At 37.2% G+C, this 16,603-nt stretch overlaps 1 protein-coding gene across 1 annotated transcript; it reads left to right on the forward strand.

Moving 5' to 3' along the window:
* Nucleotides 1-915: 915 nt before the first annotated feature.
* LOC102218524 (membrane progestin receptor alpha) lies at nt 916-8,968 on the forward strand. The gene is made up of 2 exons (XM_005798444.2): nt 916-1,095; nt 5,148-8,968. Exon 2 carries the CDS (start codon nt 5,161-5,163, stop codon nt 6,217-6,219), a length of 1,059 nt encoding a protein of 352 aa, XP_005798501.1. The 5' UTR covers nt 916-1,095; nt 5,148-5,160; the 3' UTR covers nt 6,220-8,968.
* Nucleotides 8,969-16,603: the final 7,635 nt, after the last annotated feature.

The following is a 16,603-nucleotide window of genomic DNA, read 5'->3' on the forward strand; positions in this document are numbered from 1 at the left end:
AAATAAAGGAAACTCATTGAATTAAAAGGTGTGTCCAAACTTTTGGTCTGTACTGTATATATATATATATAAGGTTAAATGGACACCACTAGATAGATAGATAGATAGATAGATAGATAGATAGATAGATAGATAGATAGATAGATAGATAGATAGATAGATAGATAGATAGATAGATAGATAGATAGATAGATAGATAGATAGATAGATAGATAGATAGATAGATAGATAGATAGATAGATAGATAGATAGATAGATAGATAGATAGATAGATAGATAGATAGATAGATAGATAGATAGATAGATAGATAGATAGATAGATAGATAATCACAGTGACTTTAAGCATATATTATCGGGGGCGGTTGCTTCTCACTTTCTCACAGCTGAATGAGTTGACTTGAATTAGTGAAAGCGGTGTCCATTTAACCTTTGTTGTTGTGGGTGTTGGTTTCCAAGCAACAGTGAAAAAGAGACCAATCGCAATGGCTGCAGGTGAGACGTCCGCACGTGGAAACAGGAACAATGGCATGTGTAAAGTTCGGGGTTATGTAAAAACCTTAACGGTGATGCAAGTATAAGAAAACCATAATCTACACATATAGAGCGGTAAGAAACAAGATTCTAATTTTATATTTATAGATGATTGTTAAGCTGCATATAATATCTGCAAATGTCTTAAAATATGAAAGATTAAACGATAAGCAGTAAACAGATCAGCTGACTAAGATACATGCACTGACAGCTCGGTCCTCCCAGCACCCATTATGTGACAGAAATGCTGTGTGTCAGTGGAAGAATTTGTGTTATCAGTGCCTTGTCCTACACAGCCAAACGCAAGGCGCGATTGGTGGACACGATGATTTCTAATGCCAGAAAGAGCAGCAAGCGTACATGCTGATTGGTCAGACAAGCAATCCGTCAGAGCGCGTTGGTTTCCTCCTCAGCAGCCGAGCTGCAGCCCGCTGCTGCTGCTGTAGTGACGGTTGTCTCCTGCCAGTCCGGCCCATCAAATAATGATATCCATGCTCTGCGCGGCTCTAATTGTTCCATCGACGGGTATATCTGACACCTCGTACTGACTCTGCCCCGCACAGGTAGGTGCTTCCTGTACGCGCTTAGCTGCTCTGTGAAAATGAAAGGCATCTCGCTGCTGTAATATAGATGGCACGCCGTAAGAGAAGCGCCTCGAAGCCAGAACCCGGGCAGTTTTTTTTTTTTTTTTTTCCGCCTTTCAGCGGATACCTTGGCTTTATTAAGCTCAGTGAAGGTTTCATGCGATCGGAGATAACAGCAAGCGGACTGTTCATTGTAGATACAATTGCGGGTTTATTTTCAATGTCTATAAATTAGAAAATTGCCCCGCGGATCAGGTGCATATGAGCCTAACACGGTTCCCAGCAGCAACAGGCCCATTTAGGCCCGGTTTTAATTCGCACACAACCACACAAACCCGTCTTATTTTCCTTAGTCCACTTTGTTTTTCGTCTTCATCTATAAATATTTTAAAGGATGTCAGGGCTCACTGGACGCCGAAGGGCGTGGACCTGGGATGGAGCTATGTTACGTAATGCCCCATTCATCTCTCACGCCTCTCCTCCTCATCCTCAGCACATGTTCATCCCACAGTGGCTGATCTGCCTCAGCTCCCTGCCCTCCCCACAGCGCAGGGCAGGAAAGTACAGGAGCTCATGGCACCGATTACATGTGTTTCTAATATACAGATAGTATAGAATAAAGATATTTAGTGGTGAAAAAAATGCTAAACATCAAATAGGAACACGTAGAGTCTATGTATATGCTTTCTTTTTTTGCGCCAAGGCAGCATATTTCTATATCTATATATATATAAATGTGTGCATGTGTGTGTTTATGTATTGTGGACTTTTAATGAATAAAACAAATGAGCAAATATCCTTTGTTGTTCCACATTAGGGACACTCAGGTGAACCAGCAGCAAGTTAAAGGTAAATTGAAGTATGCATATTCAAACTAACATAAAATACAAGAAAATAGGTCAAAGTTTCATCATAATAAAAAACTAATAATACTGTACAGTTTGTAAAAATAGCACTCTCAGATCAAAATAAATTTTCTACTGAGTAGGATTATTTTAAAATAAAGGTACAAGATGTGCATTTTTGTGCATAGGAAACAACAACAAACTATGAGAAGTAGTCAAAAGCTTATAAAATGCTCATAATTACATTGGACAGGGGTTTATACAGAAGCTGATGATTATCTAAACAGGAAATGGACGTTGAAGCTGTCACTGGTTGCTGCAGCTTTCTTAGCATTGAGATTTGAAGATTTGTTTTACCTCCCTTACCATCTTGTGTGTGGTGGAAAGATAAATATGGTTGCTCGTCTAGTCTAGTTTCTAAAAGGTGGTTGATTTTAAAACGTTTTAATTGTTGCTCTGACCATGTATGCAAATTTAGGCAAATCCCTATTTCTTGACTTACGGAGATGCGCACACAAGAGCCTTACTTAAATTGCATCTTCTTTCATTTTTTCTATTTTGAAGCGGTTCAAAGGGAAATGTCATATTGTGATGCAGGGAAACAAATCCTTAAAAACCAATATTAAGTAATTACATATTACACATACAATAAGGCCTGTAAATGTGGATGCCGCTCTAACGTTAGATGTGACTTAATATCGGTGAATTCCAAACACTGACACAAGAATTAAAATTTAAAGGTTTGGCTTGACTGCAGCCCTCTACTAGAAAGAAACAGACGTAAAAAACAAAAATGTTCATTCCTTATAAGAGCCCTGCTTACCTTTGTAGCATGGCAGATCACAGGACATGTGGGTTTTGTGTCAAACCTGTCTGACAACAATCATCTTACATAAGTATGAAATAATTAGTCATTTGTTTCCAAATGGTGCTTTTTAAATACTACATTTGATATCATAGAAGATTACAATATTATGATCAGGCCAATAACAATACAGAAGTTTATTGGGCTTAATGCTACATGCTTAATGTTTATTTTCAAAAGGAACATTTAATGTAGCAAACACGCCTCATATGAGCACATTTTTTAATTTACTCACATCTACCTGTAGTTAAAGTAAAACGTCAAAGGATATAACTTGTGTGGCCACAGTGGGAGAAAGCTCAATAACACTGTCCCATTTTGAGGACCATGTCAATTTCCTTTACTGCAACAGTTCATTATTAAACAGAGTCTTTACTTACAGTTTATGAAGCAATTAGAAAAAACAGAGTAAGTAGTCAGGTGGGTCTATAGAATTTCACAAACATGGGAAGTAAGAATGAGCTGACTAAGTATTGTTAATTTCTAAACGTATAGAGTTTGATTGCTTTTCTGCTTCCAAATAAGTAAAAATGAAAAGTTAATTACAGACTGCTCTTTTACATTGTGCACGTTTTGGAAATTAATGCCACTGGTAGTGTACAACAAGAAACACTGGTTGTTTATAGCTTCAAAATATTCAAATAAAATGAAAAGTTTTGTTTTTTTGATCAAAAAGAGATTAATCAATAGCCAGTACAGTGACACAGAGCAAACATGTGTAACTGCAGACTTTTTATGGTTCAACTAAAAGCAACTTTCTTATCTTTACTCAGGTCAGTTTGCAGTTGGTCTGTGGTAAACTGAGAACAGCCACGCAGTCAACCTGCTGTCGTTTCTACACTGATGGCTTCTATAAAAACAAATCTTATGCAAACACACCCAGTAGTTATGGATGTAAGGGAAAATTTATGGATTGGAGAATGCACATGACCAAACTGAAGAACAGCCTTCAACAGTAATGCAACACTTGTATATAAATAAGGGCAATATGGGATCAACCCAGTTCACCTTGACAGGTTACAACTCTGTCGTAAAAGGACAGCAGCAAAAAATAATATTTTAGATTCTAGATCTGTTTCAGAACGATCTATTGAACATTAAAGATGTCTTGTGCTTTGGGATTTTTTGCAGTTTTAGTTTAACAGCTGGAGCTATGTCTCTGAAAATCTTTTTAATTCCTCTCCATTGTCTCAGTCTAGAGATTTTTTCCTAGCAGCAGAACCTGCTGAGTGAAACCAAGTTTGTTAGCCGAGTTCATCCTTTCCAGTTGCTGACAGCTAACAAATGCGGGGTTGAACAAACCTCATTTATTACGCATTTATTAATAAATGTGTTTTAAGGGGGGAGGATTGAGAGTAATAATTTGGGTTGATTCACCTTTAGTTAGGTTATGCCAACAACCTCTGACCAGTGTAAGATCTGCTTCCTTCAAATATTGCCACCAGAATATCTTAAGCCAGTGGTTCCCAAAGTGTGGGGCGCGCCCCCGATGGGGACAGGGGGCGCAGTGCCATTGCAGGGGGTCGCAGGAAGGGGTATGGATTAAAAAACAAAACATTACACAAAAGTGTTTCACTGGTAAGATGGCTTGTAGTGTGTTTTGTTGCAACCTGAAGTGTGAAATAAATTTCAGTGGAGTTTAAAAACAAAATATGTGTATAGGTTTATGTCTGGTTGATGTGTGTGCCCAGTTGATTTTTTTTTTCTTTTTGGGGGGGATTTTATTGTAAATTTGTATTGTATTGTATTGGCTGTAAAGGACTTTAAAGATCAATTTAAAGATCTGAAGCAGATGCTAACTTTTGTAGCAGCTAGCAGTTAGCCAGTTGTAGTTTTTCACAGTGGAAAACTTCCTTTTTGTCTGCTACTCTTTTTTGTTTTTTTGGTCAGGTACCAAAATTCTACCACACAAACGGTTAAAAGGACAGAAAACTTCTTCAATGCTTGTGCAACTTAATGTTGCCAGCTAGCCTGATGTGTTGTCTTTAGTACCCGACTCTGTCAACACAACTGACCAATAACTCAAAGGCTGGCTCCTCTCCTATTTCAAAATGACTTTGATGCAGGACATCAAGTAAAAGCACTCACCAATGGCCCATAATAATAGCCTGGACAGGAAGAGCATACCACACAGAGCTTTTCGAGAAAGATTTCACTTAGACAAGGAGTATTATGTCATTTTCATGTTGCAACTTGAGGATTACCAAATAAATTTTACTTAATATCGCTGTGCTCTGCATAAAGGCACAAATACACACAGATAGAAACGTCCTCTTTGACAGATTCAAATGTTCATTGCTTCTTTTCTCCTTCCCCTCTAGTCTCCTGGTTGCAATGGCCACGGTAGTGATGGAGCAGATTGGCCGGCTTTTTATCAATGCCCAGCAGCTCCGGCAGATCCCTCAGCTGCTCGAATCGGCCTTTCCGACGCTGCCTTGCACTGTGAAGATTTCTGATGTCCCAAGGGTGTTCCGCGAGCGCCACATCCTCACAGGCTACAGGCAGACGGACCAAAGCTGGCGCTACTACTTTCTCACCCTCTTCCAGAGGCATAATGAGACCCTCAATGTGTGGACCCACCTGCTGGCAGCCCTCATCATCCTTGTGAAGTGCCAGGAGATCTCAGAAACGGTGGATTTTCTGCGTGATCCTCATGCCCAGCCCCTCTTCATTGTCCTGCTGGCAGCCTTCACCTACCTCTCCTTTAGTGCTCTTGCCCACCTCCTCTCTGCCAAATCAGAGCTCTCATACTACACCTTCTACTTCCTCGACTATGTCGGGGTGTCCGTCTACCAATACGGGAGTGCTCTGGCGCACTACTACTATGCTATAGAGAAAGAGTGGCACAGTTCAGTGCAGGGCTTCTTTCTGCACACTGCTGCTTTTTTGGCTTGGCTCACTTGCTTCGGGTGCTGCTATGGCAAATACGCAAGGCACGACCTGCCCAAGTTTGCCCACAAGCTGCTCCAAGTGGTGCCGTCGGCGTTGGCTTACTGCTTAGACATCAGCCCCGTGGTCCACCGCATCTACAGCTGTTACTGGGGAGGCTGCTCCGACCCAATAGTGTGGTACCACGTCTACCACGTGATCTTCTTCTTAATCAGCGCCTACTTTTTTTGCTGCCCACACCCAGAGAGTCTGCTCCCTGGGAAGTGTGACTTCTTTGGGCAGGGCCACCAGATCTTCCACGTGCTGGTGGTGGTGTGCACCCTGACGCAGATTGAAGCACTGCGAACTGACTTCACAGAGCGCCGCCCGCTCTATGAGCGTCTCCACGGAGACCTCGCCCACGACGCCGTGGCGCTCTTCATCTTCACCACCTGCTGCTGTGCTCTCACCGCGTTTTACGTGCGTAACCGTGTGCGTGCCTCCCTCTATGAGAAGAAGGAGTGAGGATGGAGTTCGTCCAAAAGCAAGGAGGGTTAATTTATTTTACTCTGTAGTGACGGTTTTAAAATAATTAACATGTTTTTGTCTATGAGAAATATTGGTTTGTGACAGTGACTTTTGCTTATTTCTTCTGCCAAACTACAGTAAAGTAACGTGACTGAGGATGTGACATGCAGTGAGGAAGCTGGGACTGTGTTGGTAGCCATGCAAATTCTACTCAGCTGTTTTACATTAACATGTGAAAACTGTTATTTTATACAGGTGAGTAGATACATTGAAGAGTGTTTTAAAATGCCCTTTGAACTGTGTTCTGTATAAGCTACCTGCCTTAATCAGACTGTAGCATTTTTAAGTTATGCAAACAGTTCAATCAAAATTCATAGGCTGGAATCTAATAGTTTCTAGCCAATATCCCTTTTCCTGCAGATTTTACTCAGCCTTTTATTATAAAAGCAGGTATATTTGTCATTAATGGATAGTCTTGACTTTTTGAAGTGAGGTTATATAAAGTTATAAGTAATAATTTCCTTGCCTGATTGACCATGAGTTTGTAGAAAGAAATAATGAACCTTCATTGCAGTGGTAGGGTAACAGCTGGTCTGGTAGAAGGCCATGCAATGAAACAGGTTTAGAAATCTAAACCTCTTAGTAATACTACTGCCAGAGTAAAAATGTGGAGAAAAAAATATCCCTGGACACATGTGGATTAAGAGATTTAGTGGATGATGTAGAGAATTCAAGCTAATTTTTGAAACCGAATCTCAAAAATGGATCAATCCTCTTTAAGTCAAATATAATATTCTTGATATACATATATGCTGACCTTCTATCTTAGTCTGAGCTGAGCAGTGATTTACTTTTCATACTGGTCATCAACTAGTCAGAAGCAGATCTAGGGTGACTTCATAGTAGGGCTGCAAAATATCAGAAAAACATGCTGAAGTTCCCAAATACGGCATGAATGATTAATCCACATGTTTCTGGATTTCTTTATAAATGTTCTTATTCAGCATCTTCAGCAGCTGAAGGTATAAATCAAGTAAGGGGACAGAGAATGAAGGTTACAGAAACTATTATCTAAAATAACTTCATAGAACCTCTGTTAAAAAAAATGAAAACTATCTGTATAGTTTTTTCAGGCAATGCTTGACAAAAATCTTTAGCATAATTTAGGACATTTTAATAAGCTATTTGAAAGCCACTTCTTGAATTTAAATAAGCCAAAATATTTATTTGGTGACCTTCTTTGAAAATGAGACTGGTACTCTGTATTGGTTCAGTGATGGATCACTGGAGTCTTTTTCGTTGTGTAACAAATATAATTTATGTTGTTTTTTGATCTAAGGGCTGAAGTGTCAGCTTTCGCCTCACATCCCATGATGTCAGTGCTTTGCGTGCATGTTTTTAATTAGTGACGGTGATGAGAGTTGAGCCACAAATGCCAAGTCTGAGTTGGAATGTTGAGGTTTTAGATTGGGTTTTTTTGCTTTCTCTTTTGTTTCTGTCCTTTTTTATGTGCCTCTACGCATGTCCTTTGGTACATACTGTGGATGTTAAGTGTGTGAATGTCAATGAAAGCTTAGCCTTGCACTTTTTTTCTTACCTTGTAAATAAGTTGTACTTCTCTCTAGAGAGCATTGTCTCATTTTTACTACATCTCTCACACAATTCAGAGCAGGTTTTGTTTTCTAATGGAATATATCGCATTCATATTTTTGTCAGACTTTATTGGTACTAATACATTGTTTCATAATGCCGTTTTGTTACTTTGAAGAAGACATTTAATGTCTTCAGAGTCCTTGGTTGACTTTTGTCATGAGACTTTCTCACATGGCTTTACAACAAATGTCACTTGGATTTTTGTCATAAAATCTCAAATGTCAGAGATGATCAATATTCATTACCTCGCTCTCTGTTCACAACCGTGTTTAATGTGCCAATCAATATGTTATTACTTCAGTGATGACGGTACTAGTGAGAAATGACTAATCTGAATTTTTGTCTCGGCCTACGATGCTGTTATTGGTGAAGTTTAAGCATCACAGTCCACAACTGTGAAACTCGGAACGTTAATTATGGCATTTTCTAACTTGGTCTCGTTATGCACTGCCTGAATCAACATTGTACATAACTGTAACTGACAGTGCTGGCTATGTTTACATGCATGAAAACTGTATTTCTTCTGGTTTTGCGTGGCTTCTCTGAAATGATGTGATGCAAAAAAAAAAAACAAAAACAAAAAAAAAACAACTTGAGGAGAAAGACTGGATTCCAGTTCGGTTGCAGTGAAAAGGTGAACTAGTGAACAGCGGGATTCAGGCTGTCTTCACGCAGTCTAATGCTTTACTGAAAGATGTCTTTATAGGCAAATGATTTCCTGTTGGTAAATGATGTCTGTAAACATCTCACCAGCCCTACTTGTATAGTAGCATAAGGACCAAAGCAGCGTCTAGGCATTTAACTTTATGTCCTCTGTGAATTATTAAAAAGGAGAGGGAACAGCTGTAGAGCTCATAGCAGCATGGGTAATCTCATAGATTATCCTAGTTGTATGGTGACAAACTGTTATGAATATGGCCAGTATTCTCTGTTCATGTGTATGTAAACATAGCCTCAGATGACACTTAAAGTTTCTCTTTATTCTTTTCAAAAAAGCAGGGTCAGAGGGATCAGAATGGTTTCTGTCTCTAACAATATCTGTAACTGTACTAATATGATGTGCTATTTAAAAAAAAATAAAGTGTTACTGTAACTCAAAGAGTAATGTGGTTTTTTTTCCTTGTTTTTTTTTTTTTGACAACGCATCAATTTGGAGCTGTTCTTTTTAAAGAAATTTAAACAACTTAAGTATGTACATTTAAGTTAAATATATATACCACTGGTAGATTTAAAGTTCAAATTATGTTTTTATTTATTGTTTAAAATTAGACGAGACTTTCTCAAAAACAAACATCAAAGAAATGTTACTTTTAAGATATTCTCTGGTGGGTAATTTTGTGCATTATGTTTTGTGCATTATACTTTTAGAGTATATGTCTCTTTGAATCAATTATTTCTTTCTCACGTTTATCTCAACCCGTTTTAACAATTTCTTTCTCAAATTTGACAACTTCATTAATCTTTTTTGTGTATATGCGACATACTGTATATACATATATGGCCCTTTAAGTCATGTTGTCTGAGTTAAAGGGCCATTTTCTATTCACAACTACAGTATCACATAAGTAAAGGACTGTAAGGAAAGAGAAATTATAGATTTAATTTAACAAGCACTTTGCTTTCGGATGGTTTCTTCTTAGGAATCATTTGGCAGTATGCTTTGCTCCCTCAGACCTTTCTCAAATTAGCGATTCAAGAACTTACGTGTTACTTTGCTGATTGTTATTCACACTCAATAGAAGAGTGCATGCTTGCATTTTAATTAGAAAAGTCTGTTAGGCACAAACCCTCAAGCATTTATGTACAGACTAACTCAAAAGGAATCAACTTATAAACGGCATACAATGTATTTAATTAATTCATGTTTCTGGTTAAATCAATATTTGCTAACTGCAGAATACTTACTCATGAACTAAATATGATTTTTGTATTGATTTTCATATGTTGCATTTCATATGTTTTTTTCCTCGCCCACCTAATAAATTTGACAACGCATCAATTTGGAGCTGTTCTTTTTAAAGAAATTTAAACAACTTAAGTATGTACATTTAAGTTAAATATATATACCACTGGTAGATTTAAAGTTCAAATAATTTTTTTATTTATTGTTTACAATTAGACGAGACAAAAGAAACGTCAAAGAAATGTTACGTTTAAGATATTTTTGTTTCACATTTAATTAAATATGGCATGTTGAAAAATATTTATATCCTTCACAATAAGCAGTGAAAAAAAGTTGCATTATGGCAATTAAAACATAATAATTGCTCTCTAGCATTTTGCATGTTTCTGCTGGTATTTTGAAAGTTTATATTTGGTGATTAACTTCAATTCTTTCAGGCTGGAAAGCCTCCTTGCAATCACCCTAATCTTTAGCTCTCTCCACAAATTCTCAATCAGTTAAATTAAAAAAAGTTGTTGATTTTGTGGATGGATCATGTTGATGTGAAAGCCTCACAACTCAAAAATAAATGTACATAAATCTCGAGCCCATATATAAAGATTGTTTCTACACAATAATTACTGGCTGTACAGTGCTGACGTTTAACAAACTGTTTTGCATGCATGTTTGGTGCACAACCCTGATTCAAAAATAGGACATGGTGGAAAATGCAGCAAGTCTTACATATACCCTTAATTGCACAACATGAACTCAAAACATACATAAGTTCCTGCACTGTTGCACTGTAACACTCAAAAATTTTGCTGTTTTTTTTTAGCAAATCACTGAAATTGTGAGTCAATATTAAAGTGTTCGTCGTGAATCAGTTGAAAACAGTTCAAACATGTTCATGAACATGGCCATCCACCTACACAGACAGGAAAGAAGCCAAAAAAAATCCTGTACAAGATGAGCTGTGGAGAACCAGGCCCAGGAGGGAGAATCTGCTGGTAGGAAAATCATGATGATGATGATGGCGATGATGAAGCCCGGACTGGATGATGTTGGATGAACTGGTGGAGTTTCCAGGAAGGAGGTGAGCATACCATCAGAGGTGGAGGCCGGCAGGTGGTGCTGTTTTGTGTTAATGGTGGCCTCTCACTAGTCTCTTTGTCTTCATGCTGTCATGATAACCAAGAATACTGATCAACCAGTGAATGGATCGACCAGACACAGCTGTCTTTATACTACGGTTGAGACACAGTCACTGCACTCAGGTGATCTCCATTCCACTCATTGTGAGACTATACAAGCTCCAATTGGCTGAACCTCTGTTTAATTAGGCCAGTCACTTTAAAAGGGGGTGAATATTTATCCAATCATCTATTTGAATTTATGTCTATTTATCATGATTTTGTAAAAATCACTTTTTACTTTGACATTGAATTTCTTTTTATTCCCACCCCCCCAAAAAGCCCAAATTTTGTTAATCATGATTGATTTCTGTAAGCAAGAAAAAGACTAAACATTCAAGGGGGTGAATATTTTTTAAAGTTTGTGGTTGGCATATACAGAATATAAAGAATGTCAACACACTGTAACTGTTCGTCGTTTTGTTCAAATAAACATGTATTTGCTATCGACTGCAATCACAAGATTTTAACAAAAAGTGTTTTTGGACAGATATTCTTCATTCTCTCAGTGTCTATGGTTGAATGCAAACTCATTAGCATCAACCTGCTACATCAGCAAAATCAAGAGTTTTCAATGCCAGCGAGATACATCACGTTATGGTTCATATATCACAGCTTGAAAGCATGTTGTTTAACTCATCACTCCATCAGTATTTATGTACTCCATCAAATGCATTACAGGCTGTTAATTTTATTTTCATGCCTTAAGCTGCATCCAGTTAAGTGTTAAATACCTATTATACAACTCAGGATTGCTTCTGCACCACTAGAGGGCAACCTTGTCATTTGATAAGAGCCCCGTTTTATAGCCGTATAAAACGTAACACTATTAGGCAGGGTATTTTAGGAATAAAATAATTAATAAAGGGTTAATTCATAAATACCTTTGAGCAGATTTTTAAATAAGTCATTCATGACAATGGAGTTTTAGTTAGACTAAAAATGTGATCTATTACTCTGATCATTGGGCTGTAACATAATGAGAGTAGTGATGTAATCTGAGCTGATTACTTAATGAAAAAATAACATGTACAATTCCTTTTATTCAACTCAATCAGCTCTAAATGGCTGCGGTAAAAAGAGCAACTCATCATTTGGGGTTTCTCTCTATAGATGAGCTCCAGCCTTTTGGAAATGCTTTTGTCACAAAAAAAAAAAAAAGGAAAAGAAAAAGGAAACGTAACATTTAAGCAGGTATAATTCCAATAGGGGGCACAAGAGATCCTCGTGTATTTCTAAATATAAACCTGCTACTTACTGATGTGCCCCGGCTCTTTATGAAGCACATGGGGGTCAGTTTAGATACATTTGTTGTGAGCACTCACAGAATTCATTACAAGTCATCTATATCTTTGACTAAACCGCAACTTATCACAAACTGTTCCCCTCCTTAAAAAAAATCAACCTTTGGTGGAAATAAATAGTTGAGTCATTTGCATAAAGAAGAACATTGACAGTAAATCAATCCTAACCCTGATCCTGGAGCAATATCTAGAGCATCATCTAGCCCACACTGCAGTTTGTGGGTGGCACATATAGTTTAAAAATGCATACATGCATGCTCTGTATGGTAAGGAGAGGTTGAGATGATTTTTATTCATATTTACATGGGTTCTTATCACATTTTGGAGGATTGTGTGGGTTTACAGATCACTTTGCCTTTAATTTGTATTCATGAGGAGCCCTGTTTATGATGATCAACTTGACTTTATGCTCTCCACGTATGTATAATACATATTTTTTCCTCTGCATGGATGTAATTTCCTATTTTGTGTTAATGAGAACAAGGTAGTTATGGACAAGAATCATTGAATTTTAAGCCCAGAAATGGGCTCTTGATACGTCTGCGTTAGATTTGATTAATTCACAGTAATACACACTCAGACGGTCCTAAATCAAATGGCAGAGATAGTGATAATTGCCTTACAGGCTGCTTCCTGTCCTCTAACTATCAATTTCTTTCTCAGACTCCATCAATTTTCAGAGGTCTGTTTCTGGAACCGCTGAGTGTCCCTCTCTTTTGTCCTCACACGTCTCCTTTCCTCTCCTGGCGGCTAGTTGCTTTACACGATGACTGCTAGTCTCCATTTCTTTTCTTAATGCTTCATTTGCTTTGTGCGTATTATGTTGGGGTCAGGGTGGAAGTATTGTTGCAGGTCAACATTGTGTTTTGTACCTAAAGGTTTGACTTGTTCAACAGCCTCGCTCACAGCCGTTACACTACTTTTTATTTCTGGCAGGTGACAGACAGCATGAATACTCTCCCCTCCCCCATTTATGTTGGGCAAATATCTCCTGGGATTCTATTACAACATATTTCTATTTTGTAAAGTTTAACTAATTTCAATTTCTCACCAGAAACTGAAAATACATGGTCGATAATTGTTTATAGTGGGCGCAGAGGTAAAGTCACATGTATGTGTGTCACTCTGTAAAAGGGCTCAGTATTATTTTTAAACCAACAACAAAATGATTATAAAGTTTACATTTTAAGTTTAAATTGTCCTTAGCAGCTTATAAAATTAATTAGTGCTAGTTGTGCTGCTGGCATGGCTAGCATGACAAAAACATAACATGGGAAATGTATATCTTTACATTAACTTTGGGAGTTACAGAAATCTACCCACATTTTCTAATTCCAACATGTTTCAAGAGATGGAAAGTTAAAAAGGATCCAGATGCAACTTTGTGTAATCAATTCAGACTTTTTTGCTGAAAGTCTTGCTCTCTTTCTCAGGCAGCCATGTCTCAACATGATACTAAAAACATCTAATTTTGAGTCTTCTTCCCTCAGTAAGAGTGGCAACATCAAAGCGTGTTGTTGTCAGCATGACCTGGAAGTGGATAGAATAGTGCACTAAGGAAAAAAAGAAATAAAAAATCGGATTCAGAGGCTTCTGAACAGCCAGTACCTGCTCAATCAACCTGAAGATTGGGAAGCTCTGGTCACCATCAGATTTCTCAGGGCACCTAAGTTATAAAATTCAAATTAGTTTTTACTTTTTTGGGATTGGTGTCATTTCAAGACCAAAGGACTTCAGTTTAGTCTCGACTCCACTAAAACTAACTGGTAACTTCTGCTAGTTCAAGTAATCTGAATTTGTAATGTCACCAAAAATATACCGCACCTAAAATATTAACTACTTATGTAGTTGTATCAGAACCTTATTAAAAATAATAATAAAATATTCTAATTCTTCCACTAAAACATTTTTTTTGTCAACTGTGGTTCAGGAGGCTTGGCTTTGTATTGTAAGTGCTGGGTTGCTGTTTCAGTGTTCAATGTTTCAGTCATTGTGTCATGTCCTGTGGTTTTCGCAGTATGATCCAAACACAGACAGGAATTTGGAATTGTCACAGAATGCATGTTTAATGGGGAAAATGCAAACCATACGGCTGAGCGTGGTAGGAACAAACAAGGTAAATAATGGAGTAAATGCACAAAGTAAGCAACAAAAGGAGACAGCGGAGAACAATGTGACCCAAGAGCTTAAGCCGACTGAGGGAGAAGCAAAAGTAGCAAAGAACCAGAGGGACTAATCAGATGTCAATGGGAAGCAGCTGGGTGACGACGCAGACAGAGCAAAAAGATGATAGAGAGCACCTGTGCTGAGAATCAGGCAGACAAGATGAAGGAAAAAGGAAACTAAACAGAGCAGAGGAACAGAAACTATGGCACTTAAAGAAACTTGAAACTAATATCCACAGTAGACAAAAACAAACAAAACAGAAAGGAAAAAAGCAACAACGAATAATAATAAATTAACACATGCAGGGACTAAAACAAATGGCAAGATATTGGGAAATTAATAACAAATCAATCATCAATACAGACATGTTACTAAATGTATACAAGTACAGTTCATTTGCCATTTTATTGTATTAGCTTCATATCATAGCAAAACAGAAATGACTCATTAAAATATGTATCCTTGCCTCCTTTTGTATATTTAATTATATATAAATCATGCTGTCACACATGCAGCAATGTTAAACGTAGAGTGAGAAAAGTGGCTGAAACAGAAAACATGTCTAGAATGTTTAATTAGAACTGAACAAAAGTGAGATGACATTTTGGACTCTACTGTCTCAATCAGAAAGGATTTTGAAAAATGTGTTTCTCCTCTTGTTGACATTTAAATAAATACTTTGTGAATAACACCCGTGTATAGAAGATCAATGCTGCTCTCATGCTGTAAACATGAAGGTAGATGAGAGTTAAAGAGCTCAGCTATAAGACTTAAGAAATTAGGAGGTTTTACTGTAACAATTTAAAAAAAGTAAAATATATAAATTAGAAAATATAATTTGGTGCATTCTTAAAGCACCAAGAAAAATGTAAAAAAAAAAAAAAAAAATTATCTTCAGATGGAGAAATACTGAATTCAGTCATAGCTGCCTATTTGGTAGAGGTTTAAATGAAACTTGTCTGCTGAAATAATAATAATAAAAACGAAAAACAGAACTATGGCCTATGATGCTTCTTACTTTTACTGGTGGTGCTCCTGGGAAATATGTAAAAAAAAAAAAAGCCCTTAAGTAAATACATATTCAATTAAAATTGTCTATTTTATTAAATATCTATTAATATATCTTTAATTGAAAGGACCTAGTCTGAAATCACCCTTTGATAAGGTTAATAAATCATTTTTCCCTTCTTTTTCATTCGCCCTGACAATGCATGGTTGGTCAAAGCTATCCTAAACATTATATACTGTTTTGATAGTAAACATATGCAAATAATGGGGAGGAGCTGTTTTCTTCCTGATTTCAACACATCTGTGTTATCTGACATGCTCTCATTTGGAAATGAATATCTGAGAAAAACAAAAAGTCATGGATTACTGAGCAACAATTTGGCTATTCAGTTTACAAAAAAAAAAAAAAAACAGGTTTGTTGTACTTTAAATTTTGAACCTGATATAACAAAATGTAGTCAAAATTTAAATTTCTAAACAAGAATCTCAAATAAAGATGCAAACTTTGGGGTTATCAACCAGCCTTGTTTTGTTTGCATAATTTCTTCCTGTCCACTATCCTAATTTAATAATAAACACACACACAAAAAAAGCAACTAGTCCAACCAAACTAGTTTGGTTGGACTAGTTTGGTTAAAACTAGTTTGGTAAAATAAAGTTTTACGTCGACTACTTTAGTAGTGTTCAAGTAGAAGCAGAGTTGAGATAGCTCTGGATTCTGCTGGGTAGGAATAAATGAAGTTCCGTTCAAACACTGTTGAAGCAAGAACTCTTCGAGGCTTCAACAGCTTCAACTATGACAGAATGGCGACCTGAGCAGGAATCCATATGGCCCTCTTCAAAAAACCAACACTACTAGATGAAGAACTAAATCCTAGAAATGTCACCTTGGTGCAATGAATCAGCCATGAATACCACCCTGAAGTGTGTGTGGATTTTTATGGAGTTCTTATTACATATTAAACTGTCTCAGAGTGTCCCCATCTCACTAATGGAAAAATGCTGAGCTCGCAGCTGAATGAAATACACAGAAGACAGAACATGATGCAAAACAGCTGCAACAAAAATATAGCTTTTTTCAATGGCATAGAAAACAAGTGAAAGAGGCCATCTATTGTATGTAGGAAGGACATTTTAAAGGACATGTAAATGGTAAGATAGAGGAGAAAATTATG

Source organism: Xiphophorus maculatus, chromosome 3 (assembly GCF_002775205.1).
Source record: "Xiphophorus maculatus strain JP 163 A chromosome 3, X_maculatus-5.0-male, whole genome shotgun sequence".
Taxonomy (NCBI): domain Eukaryota; kingdom Metazoa; phylum Chordata; class Actinopteri; order Cyprinodontiformes; family Poeciliidae; genus Xiphophorus; species Xiphophorus maculatus.